Below are 12,024 nucleotides of genomic sequence, written 5' to 3'. Positions count from 1 at the left end.
CTTCCTGAAGACGGCCAATCTGATAGGCCAAAATGCATAGAGGTTGAGTCACGACCTCGTGACACACTTCCACCCAGACGCCAATACCAGGAAATCAAGCCTTCACCGCGCCAGCGGCTTCATGTACTGATTGGGCAGATTTCACGGATGACTTTTTACCTGCTGTTCCAGGATATCAGGCACTCATACTTTCTTTTAATCTTTTGGAATAAAGTCTTTTAAATGGTACTGCACAATGAGGCTTTTTCTATAATATCTTTCCACATGAGGATTATCTACTATAGCCAACCACCGGTCCAGAGGATATCTACAGGGGTCGCCCCACACACGCATCTGATCTAACTAGCAATAGTTGGTCCAATCCCAAGGGTGAGTGCACATCTACTAGGGGGGCATCCTATGTAAGCACTTAAGGAGCACAGAATCTTTCATCCATATTTCAAGTCACAGCACTGTGTATGAGATCTTCAATACTGTTCCAACAGCACGAGCGCTTTTTCACTGGGGACTTTTCCAGCGATTGTTTTTATAGTGTCTCATACAATACTTTGTTGTATGTAGCATTTAGTGCGGTTTATCACTTTTACCAAGGAATCTTTTGTACCTAATAAAATTGGCGCATAGTTGCTTTTTACAAAATGACTCTCATTCTCTGCCTGTAAAGTCCAAGGGGGCGGCACCTTCCATGCACATGTTGCACGGTTTTCCTCACTGGATTAGCAAGGGAATGCAACAGGAAGCGCCGTATCTAGCATGTGCTCCCCGACAACCGGAAGTATTGTCGTTTGGACTCAAAACCGGAAATTGCATCAGCGCATTTCACTCTCCCACAAGCCGTCATCAAGGACCATTCTGGATTCCCTGCATGCTTTGCAGCTTCTCTTCTCCTGTTTACTTTCAATTTCTTATGACTACATATCCCATGGTACCTTGCTGCCCACAAGCAGTGATTCCTGTACTGCCTCCTGAAACCCAAGAGTGTGACTTGTCATGCGACTTTGAACTGTCAAATCGCATGACAAATCACACCAGTGTGAACCAAGGCAAACAGTTTAATGCACTCCTTACAGTTTATACATTTATCTAAAAAGAAGTGGGACTGCAGTATATCACACGTCTGATGGAGAGTTCATTCCCTGTCCTGCTATTGGCTGTCTTTGCAATTCCATAAATGAAGATCCTCTGGAGATCCCCCTGTGCTGCAGGAGGTCAATCTACCTCAGCTGTCACATTACTGGATTGTAGATCCCCAAACATCCTCATTATAGAGATCACAGATTGGGGATTATATAAAGCATGATGTCACTTTTCTGGCAGAAGGTCCCTTCAGACATAACTGCACCTTATATTCAGACAAACATTTGCACCAGAATTAGTAATATTACTGACATGTGTGACGAATGCAGGTAGTTCTGCCGCTTGAAGATCCTGTCACTATGGCTGGAACAGATTCCTAAACAATTACTGCCAGTTAGTAGATTAGGAAGCTGCTGGTAATTTAGAGCTTTGCCAGTCCTCAGAGTGGGGGGTGTCTGTGCTGGAAGACTCCATGAATATGACAGTTTCCCGCACAGGACTCTATCCCTGGCTCTGTTCGGTTGTCAGTCGGGAGATTTCCTGGGCCAATGCTGAATTAAAACAAAGGGCCGGGTATAGTGGTGATGTCATTATCCATATTTGGGGAAATGATGAACTCACAGGGAAGGTGGACCTGATGGGGAACTAGTCCCCGTGGCTGCAGCACCTGTTGGGTGGATAGAGCCTGACAGACAAGAGATAGTTCCTTATAAGCTCAACCTTGCTTTTGATTGACAGCAGACAGTAGTGGGTGGATGTGAAAGCCACGATTGCCTGCACAGGGCAAAGTAGCATCTTCAATGTAATGCCTCCTCTGTAACAACACCTTCTCATGTATTCCCTTGCTTCCCCCCACAGGTTCATTCAGCTGTCAGGGTCAGGAATAAACACATTTCCAGATACCTCCAGGTATAGCGGAGGAAATGTCAGCAATGCTGCCTAGTGATAAGTAATTGGGGTGCATGGAGGGAGTGCTCAGCCTTTTGTAAGCTCTGATTGGAGCAATTTTCACTGATCTGTCTTTTGTTGCTCTTATGTGGATGAATGGAGCAGTGGGGGAGCTCAGACATCACATGGCCCTGTGCTCATGGAAGATTGACGCAGGGAATGGAGATAATGGAATTGGGCTAAATTAGAGCTAAAGGCAAGAAGACTCACCAATGCGCCAACAGTCCAATGGCTGCGAGGTTCTTCACTGATATCAACATATTCTCCCCGGCTGCTGATCCCCAACTAATGCCGCGTACACATGATCGGATCCGATGGACTTGTTTCATCGGAAATTCTGATAGTGTGTGGGCCCCATCTGACTTTTTTCCTTCGGAGAAAAAAAATTGGAATATGTTTTAAATGTAAAAAAAATCCAATGGGAAATTCCGATCGTCTGTGTGGAATTCCATTGGAGAAAAATCCACGCATGCTCAGAATCAAGTCGAAGCATGCTCGGCAGCATTGAACTTCATTTTTCTCGGCTCGTCGTAGTGTTTTACGTCACAGCGTTTTGGACGGTCGGAATTTGGTCTGACAGTGTGTAGGCAAGACTGATGGAAGTCAGCTTCATCGGAATTCCGACGGAAAATTCTATTGGATTTTATTCAATCTACACCAATAACATTAAGGTGCTTACACAAGATGTTTTGGACAATGGGGGTTATTTACGAAAGGCAAATCCACTGAAAGTGCACTTGGAAGTGCAGTCATTGTAGATCTGAGGGGAAGATTTGAACCGAGGGGAAGCTCTGCTGATTTTATTATCCAATCATGTGCAAGCTAAAATTAAATGTTTTATTTTTCTTGCAATACCCCCTCAGATCTACAGTGACTGCACCTCCAAGTGCACTTTCAGTGGATTTGCCTTTCGTAAATAACCCCCTTTATCTTTAATTGTGTAATACATAATTGTATTGATTGGTGATTTATTTATGTCACATTGTAAGAGTGAAAATCCTGTTAATAACAGAACAATTGTGGTGCCGGAAGTAAGATCAAGGTTAGTGATAGAAGAGTTAATTATTATCATTATTATGTATTATTTATATAACCAACAAAATAAAGGGAGGCAGTACAGTTACAATACAAGAGGGTTAGGAGAGCATGAATAATATTATGCATATTAACAATACTGTATGTGCAGCACTTTACTAAATAGAAGGCAGGCAGTACAATTACAATGGAAAGCAGGCAGTACAATTACAATGGAAGGCAGGCAGTACAATTACAATGGAAGGCAGGCAGTACAATTACAATGGAAGGCAGGCAGTACAATTACAATGGAAGGCAGGCAGTACAATTACAATGGAAGGCAGGCAGTACAATTACAATGGAAGGCATGCAGTACAATTACAATGGAAGACAGGCAGTACAATTAGAATGGAAGGCAGGCAGTACAATTACAATATGATAGTAATACAAGAGGAATCAGGGAACCTTGCTTGTCGGAGCTTACACTCTAAAAGAGAGGGGGAAGTGATACGAAAAGGTAATAACTGTGTATGGATGAGTTAATGGAGAAGGTCAAAGTTCAGTTATTAGGCAGAGGGGTGTAGGCCTCCCTACATCAGAGTTTCAGTTATTGCCTAAAGGTAGAGAGAGCAGGACATAGCCAGTGAAATTGTGGTAGGGAGAAATACAAACATTATCAGATGGCCCTTTGCAGAAATGTTCTACTGATTAGACTGTAGAGCTACTTCCGAGAGTCATTAAGAGGTAAATTAACTCAGATGTGTAAAGATTCATTTTTTGTTGATTTAAAATGGAAAGTACCACATTTAGCCACTAGAGGGTACTAAGAATTGTAGTCGTTTTTATATGATACTTAAGGCCATCTAGTGGCCAAATGCAGTATTTTCCATTTTAAAATGAAACACTTGACCTCCAGAAGATTTTCCCCATTACATGACCAGACCTTTTTTTGCTATACAGAACTGCGTTACTTTAACTGACAATTGCGCGGTCATGTATTGCTGTACATAAATTATATTTATGTCATATTTTTCCACAAATAGAGCTCTTTTTTAGTGGTATTTGATAACCACTAAATATTTTATTTATTTGTGCTATAATCAAAAAAAGACAGACAATTTAGCAAAAAAAACAAAATAAAACAAAAAAAAAAACAATATTTTTTTACTTTCTGCTATAAAACATACATTACAAAAAAATATTTTTTAAATCAAATTTTTACATCAATTTAGGTCAAAATGTATTCTGCTACATATTTTGGTAAAAAAAAATCCCAATAAGTGTAAAGTGAATTATTGATTGGTTTGCGCAAAGCAAAGGGTCTACAAACTTTGGAATATATGCTGGATTTTTTTTATACTAGTAATGGTGGTGATCAGCAACTTATAGTGGGATTGTAATATTACGGTGGAATTCTGACACTAACTGACACTTTTGGCACTTTGTGTGACCCAGTGACAGTGATCAGTGCTAAAAATATGCACTGTCACTGCATTAATGACACTGGCTGGGAAGGGGTTACATATTCAGGGTTAAATGTGTGCCTAACCAGTGTGTATGTTGTATGGTGCTTTCACTAAGAGATGTGATGGATTTTATTTCCTGCTTTGCAGGCAAACAAAATCCACCACATTCCCGCTGACAGGATGGAGCTCTGCATTGTTTACATACACAGAGCTCTCTCCTGTGTCTCTCCTCGCCTATCAGCGGGTGCCGGCGGGCATCCATTGGGCAGCACTTGCTGATCTACTTCTGCTGTGACTAATCACAGCAAAAGTGGTGCGCTGACAGTGCGAGCAAATGTCCCCTATGTGGAAGTGCAGAATCACATATATATACACATGATTCTGCACAGAACGGTCACCCTGTGGAAATAAATCTGCTATAGGGTGGTCAGGAACTGGTTAATGAAAAACATCCACCCAGCCCAAGAAATAGTGTCATGTCATAACATTTGTTATTTTTGCCCACAGAATACACGCACTTTCATTGGATGAATTACTATGCACAATATTTTTTATAAACACACCCCTAAGGCTCCAGACCCTGGGGAAGAACATTGACCATTTTCGGTTGCTTGTGCTCTCAGGTTTTCCTCCTTATTTTTGGGGTGCTCAGCAGAGCATAAAGCATGTCAAATGGTCAATGACACCTACCATGAAGTAGAGTCAAAAGTCACTCATAACATCATTCTTTCATGCATTGGTGATCATCACTGTGGGCACATGAGGTGTAAGACAGGAAATCTAGATGATTTGCATTGTATAATTTGCATGTTTCCTGTCCCCCATATGTGATGTCGGGGGGTTCCCCCCTAATGATTGCAGCTGTTATATAGGAGACATTGTACAGGTGACATCTCAGTAGTCTGTGTGTGTCAGTGCAGAGACATCAAGATGGCTTCTCAGGGGGTTCTGCTGCCTCTCATACTGCTTTATATTCAGGGTGAGAGATTCTCATAGTAATGTATATAATGATAAGGGGGGGAGAAGAACATTGCAGGAAAAAACTGAATAAAATATAAAATCATGTTCTTATTTTCTCAGGATCCTGGGCACAGATTACACTGACACAGACTCTGAATGAGATCACTGCAACTCCAGGACAGACAGTCACCATCTCATGTAAATGCAGTTCTGTTGTCAGCACCAGCTACTTACACTGGTACCAGCAGAAATCAGGACAACGTCCAACACTGATTATCTATAGTACAAGCAATCTTCAGTCTGGAGTCCCAGCCAGGTTCAGTGGATCTGGATCTGGAACAGATTATACACTTAAAATCAGCGACATAAAGGAGGAAGATATTGCAGTTTATTACTGTCAGCAGAGTTATGATTCCTCCTCACACAGTGATACAGAGCCGTACAAAAACCTCCTTCCTCTTTTTCTTCTACTTACAATGAACAATGTATCTTGTATAGAAAAGGCTCCATAGTCTGTGTCTGTCACTCCAACAGACTTCCAAATGGGTTTTCAGGTATTCTTCTGTTCTGTCATTTTGCTTTATAATTTGGGTGAGAGTTTTATAGGGTATAGGGTATAAGGTACACGATCGTTTTTCGGCATGAAAAAAAAACGACGTTTTTAAAAACGTCATTTAAAATGATTGTGTGTGGGCTTTACATCGTTTTTCGGCTTATGAAAACGTAAAAAAAAAAATCGAAAAGAGCTGAATTTTTTAAGGTCGTTTTAAAAAATGTAATTTTTTAGGTTGTAAAAAATGATCGTGTGTAGGCTAAAACGACGTTTTAAACCCGCGCATGCCCAGAAGCAAGTTATGAGACAGGAGCGCTCGTTCTGGTAAAACTACCATTCATAATGGATGAAAGCACATTCATCACGCTGTAACAGACAAAAAAGCGCAAATCGTCTTTTACTAACACGGAATCAGCTAAAGCAGCCCAAAGGCGAATAGAACTTCCCCTTCAGAGTGCCGTCACCACGCTTTGTTCATCATTTTTCAAAATCGATGGTGTGTGGGCAACATCGTTTTTAATGATGAAGTAGGAAAACCGTCGTTTTTTTTGACATGCTGAAAAATGTCGTTTTTTTTCATGCCGAAAAACGATCATGTGTACGCGGCATAAGAGTTGTATAAAATGATGTAGCTTTATGTATGAACACTAAGTATGACTTTCTTTTTTTACACTGTAACAGCATGCATGATTGAACATAGAAACATTCTGTTACAAAGTACTTTGCATAATCTACATAACAGTGCGGAAAAAGAATTGCAGCTGTCACAACACAGGAGCCACTAGGAGCAATGCTTAAATTGGTCACTAGGTGGCAGCACATTACAGTCTATGAGAAACCCAATAGATACAGAATTCTGTATTCTGTATCTATTGGGTTTCGACATAGACTGTAATGTGCTGCCACCTAGTGATGGCTAATATAATAAAACAAGCAGTACAGTACAAATGAATACTTGCTCTTCCCTTATGACAGGGTCTCTCTCGCAGTGGGGCAGACTGACTCTTGCAGTCTAGGTGATCTGCTGGAGGGCTCCCAGGACCAGATCCACAGGCAAGTGGCAGACAATCTGGACACACAGGCAAACGGCTGAAGGCACAGGACCACCCCACTTCAGGCTCAGCACTCTGGATACAGTTAGATTGGGTCCTCTCTCTAAGCTGTGTGCTATTGTTCTCCAACCCAGCTGCCTGGATGATGGGAATTACAATGGATGCCCCTACAGCTGGTGACAGATCACACACCCAGTCACTTTTGTCTCATCAGGTGCAATCTCTCTGAGCACTAAATAGTGAGAAAGAGGAAATATCCAGAGGTTTAGGGGTTTGTGGGAAAAATAGTTAAAGAATTGGAACCTGCACCTGAGCACAGTAACTAAAAGAAGCACTCTACATTACATGAAGAAACATGAACAATATATTACAGTTTTTACGAATATATTATAGAGCAACCCACACTCAGCATCCTTGGGTTGGCTGGTCTAAAGCAGTGTTTCTCAACCTTATTCAAGTTAATGCACCCTTTCAAATTATGGACAATCTTGAGGCGTCCCATTCCAAAATGTAAAATCTATTCTGGTAGTAGCAACATCAATACACATCGTATAAAATAAAAAACAGTGTGCTGCCAAAGAGTGCGAGGAAACAAAAAGTGTAAATCTGTGTTGAGCTAAAAGCTGCTGCAATTACTGGATGTGTGTTCCTCACATAAAATGGCAAATATGAATGAAAAGTGCTGTGATAGTGTATATACCATTGTCCCGAGCCACACAGGAGATCAGTCCATAACTTGGCATCCGGATCGCTGAGAGTGTGCCGGCTCTTCCTCGGTGCTGAGCCACCACCAGTGCCGAAAAGTTCCACCACACCAATGACATCACCAGAGGATCCCGGTCACAACAGGATGCGCTTCAAGGAACTTTTCACCTTCTTCAGCTGCCTGTGTGGCTCGGGACAGAGCACTGACAGCGGCACACAGCTTTGCCCTTAATGGTTCCCGATACATCTACCTGTGTGAGAAGATCTTTTTACATTGTTTTAAAGCCATACATTGACATTCTACACCAGAGCAGTGCCGCTGTCTGTCCCTTCCCCCACTTTGAATACCCAATCTTATCCTAGCAAAAAGTGAATTTTCTCTTAGCTTAGTGAATAAGGTGGAGCCGTGCTGATTTCAATCCTTCAGTTATGTGTGCAGGATAAAATATCAGTTTTTTTAATGTATTTTCCTTGCACATGATTAGATATTCTTTGCAAAGTGAATTCTTACCTCATTTAATAAGGGATGATTCCTTTGCATAATGAACATTAAGTATGTTAAGTAAACAGAATACAAGAGGTTTTGTGCGGTCAAAGGGAGAGGAAAGAGAGGATAAATGACAGGATCTCCTCACTGTATGAGAATAGCATCTCTGTATGCTCCATCGGACAATTGTTGTCGGAATTTCCGACAACAAATGTTGGATGGCCATGCTCTTAAATTGTCCGACATCAAATGTGTTCCATCAGATTATCCCATTGTGTGTACACAAGTCCGTCGGACTAAAATCAAAAGTACAAACACGCATGCGCAGAACCAATGCTAACGATCAGACAACATTAGCAGAAGTTGCCCAAAGGGTGGCGGCAAAGAGCTGAAAAACAACGTAGTTTCGTGTATGTTGACTGAAAAAGTTCTTCAGTCTGTATGCAGAACAAGTTCACGGCCAACGCCCTTCGCACGGATTTGTCTGATGGAAATCCGATGGTGTGTACGAGGCTTTAGAGATAATGTATTTGTACACAGCTAGACACTGAAAACAAAGCTTTGTTCCAGGAGTTCTGTTTTAATAAATCTCTGGGATTTGTGTACATTTCCTTGTGTTTTATCCCTTTAAACAAATTCCTTTGAAAGACAACTACTAGATCATGGGCTCAGATTTGGGCACCATTTTAGAAAAAGGACCTAGGAAATTGGCAGGGGATTCTAACAATTCAGCACTGTATCTAAAAAAGCTAAATGATAAACATTTAAAAAAAAAAATCTATAATTCTACTTTCATTTTCATAAAGTGAGAGGATGTTTGTCCATTCTGGGAGACAGTTTTCAGGTCTATTGTACAGCAGCAGCTGTTCAATGAGACAAAAGCGTCTGTGCTTGTTGGAAGACACCTACTGGCCGCAAGTGGTAAATGGGAAAAATGTATATTTCTTTTGTATATGTATAAGTAAGTTATATTCACACTGTATATACTTAACCACTTCTCTACTTTGGGTGTTTTTCAGATTCGGTGTTTACAAGACTAAAACAGTTTTTTTTGCTAGAAAATTACTTAAAACCCACAAACATTATATATTTATTTTTTTCTAATACCCTAGAGAATAAAATGGCGATCATTGCAATACTTTTTGTCACACCATATTTGCGCAGCGGTCCTACAAGCGCACTTTTTTTTGGAGAAAAAACACTTTTTTGAATTAAAAAATAAGACAGCAATAAATTTGGCCCAATTTTTTTATATATTGTGAAAGATAATGTTACGCCGAGTAAAATGGTACCCAACATGTCACGCTTACAAATTGCGCCCCCTCGTGGCATGGCGTCAAACTTTTACCCTTAAAAATCTCGAAAGGCGATGTTTAAAATTTTTTTATAGGTTGCATTTTTTGAGTTACAGAGTAGGTCTAGGGCTATAATTATTGCTCTCACTCTAACGATCGCGGCGATACCTCACTTGTGTCGTTTGAACACCGTTTTCATATGCGGGCGCTACTCGCGTATGCGTTCGCTTCTGCGCACGAGCTCGTCGGGACGGGGCGCTTTAAATTTTTTTTATTTTTTTTCTTATTTATTTTTATTTATTTTATTATTTTTTACACTGGAAAAAAAATAAAAAATAAAATGATCATTTTTTTTCCTATTACAAGGAATGTAAACATCCCTTGTAATAGAAAAAAGCATGACAGGTCCTCTTAAATATGAGATCTGGGGTCAAAAAGACCTCAGATCTCATATTTAGGCTTAAATGCAAAAAAAAAAAAAAAAAAATTGAAAATGTCATTTTTTCAAATGACAAAAAAAAAAATGTTTCTTTAAGAGGCTGGGCGGGACTGACGTTTTGACATCACTTCCGCCCAGCAGAGCTATGGGGACGGGTGAAGGAGATTTTTCCTTCAGTCTCGTCCCCGCACAGCTGCCGAACGGTCACGATCTCCTCCGCCGCTACCGACGGCTCCGGTAAGCGGCGGAGGGCGCGGGAGAGCGGCGGGAGGGGGGGGCCCTCTCCCGCCGCCGATAACGGCGATCTCGCGGCGAATCCGCCGCGGAGACCGCCGTTATCGTGTACCGGACCGCTGACACTAAAGATAGATACCTCGGTTGTGGCAGCAGCTGCTCCTGTTACAGAGATATCTATCTTTAAAGATAGGCCGTATAAAGACGTACAGCGGTCTGGAAGTGGTTAAACAAAATATAATATTCATATTTACTTGATTATAATCCTTTGGAAAGCTCCTGATTTTTAATGCTGCATAAAGGCTGAGGTCTCAACTCGCTACAGCTCAGCCTGTGTCAGATAAATTAACCTTTTTTCTTTTTTTAATAAAAAGTAATAAAGGCGATTAAAAAAATAAACAAAATTATTCAGACGCGGAGAATAGAATTACAGACATACAGTATCATCACTGTGGGCACATGAGATGTAAGATATGAAATCTAGATGATTTGCATTGTATAATTTGCATGTTTCCTGTCCCCCATATGTGATGTCGGGGGGTTCCCCCCTAATGATTGCAGCTGTTATATAGGAGACATTGTACAGGTGACATCTCAGTAGTCTGTGTGTGTCAGTGCAGAGACATCAAGATGGCTTCTCAGGGGGTTCTGCTGCCTCTCATACTGCTTTATATTCAGGGTGAGACTTCAATAAAAATACAAATGATAGAAATGTGGATAAAATCGTATTATTTTGCTGTGTATAGAGGAATTATTATTTTCTTTCCCATCCTCAGGATCCTGGGCAGATATTACACTGACACAGACTCCGAATGAGATCACTGCAACTCCAGGACAGACAGTCACCATCTCATGTAAATGCAGTTCTGGTGTCCACACCAACAGGTTACACTGGTACCAGCAGAAATCAGGACAACGTCCAACACTGATTATCTACGGTACAAGCAATCTTCACTCTGGAGTCCCAGCCAGGTTCAGTGGATCTTCACCTGGATCTGGATATAAAACAGATTTCACTCTTAAAATCAGCGACATAAAGGAAGAAGATATTGCAGTTTATTCCTGTCAGCAGGGTAACTACTGGCCTCTCACACAGTGATACAGAGCCGTACAAAAACCTCCTTCCTCTATTTCTTCTACTTACAATGAACAATGTATCTTGTATAGAAAAGGCTCCATAGTCTGTGTCTGTCACTCCAACAGACATCCAAATGGGTTTTCAGGTATTCTTCTGTTCTGTCATTTTGTTTTATAATCTGGGTGAGAGTTTTGTAGGGTGAAAAATTATAAGGTACAGTAAGAGTTGTATAAAATGATGTAGCTTTATGTATAAACACAAAGCATGACTTTCTTTTTTCACACTAATTCTGTTACAAAGTACTTTGCATAATCTACATAACAGTGTGAAACAAGTATTGCAGCTGTTACAACACAGGAGCCACTAGGAGCAATGCTTAAATTGGTCACTAGGTGGCAGCACATCACAGTCTATGAGAAACCCAATAGATACAGAATACAGCGAGGGATGGCTAATATAATAAAACAAGCAGTACAGCACAAATGGATACTTGCTCTTCCCTTATGACAGGGTGTCTCTCGCAGTGGGGCAGACTGACTCTTGCAGTCTAGGTGATCTGCTGGAGGGATCCCAGGACCAGATCCACAGGCAAGTGGCAGACAATCTGGACACACAGGCGAACGGCTGAAAGGCACAGGACCACCCCACTTCAGGCTCAGCACTCTGGATACAGTTAGATTGGGTCCTCTCTCTAAGCTGTGTGCTATTGTTCTCCA

At 41.1% G+C, this 12,024-nt stretch overlaps 2 gene segments (V, D, J or C); both read left to right on the top strand.

Moving 5' to 3' along the window:
• The first annotated feature begins 5,332 nt into the window (after positions 1 to 5,332).
• On the top strand, positions 5,333 to 5,992 carry LOC120924486. The segment is given in 2 exon segments: positions 5,333 to 5,484; positions 5,586 to 5,992. Coding segments are annotated over 2 exon segments (441 nt in total).
• Positions 5,993 to 10,763: 4,771 nt separating this feature from the next.
• On the top strand, positions 10,764 to 11,500 carry LOC120924494. The segment is given in 2 exon segments: positions 10,764 to 10,909; positions 11,007 to 11,500. Coding segments are annotated over 2 exon segments (372 nt in total).
• The last annotated feature ends 524 nt before the right edge of the window (positions 11,501 to 12,024 follow it).

Source organism: Rana temporaria, chromosome 1 (genome assembly GCF_905171775.1).
Source record: "Rana temporaria chromosome 1, aRanTem1.1, whole genome shotgun sequence".
Classification (NCBI taxonomy): domain Eukaryota; kingdom Metazoa; phylum Chordata; class Amphibia; order Anura; family Ranidae; genus Rana; species Rana temporaria.
Note: the sequence above shows the minus strand (reverse complement) of the source record. Positions and strands in the feature narration are given on the sequence as shown.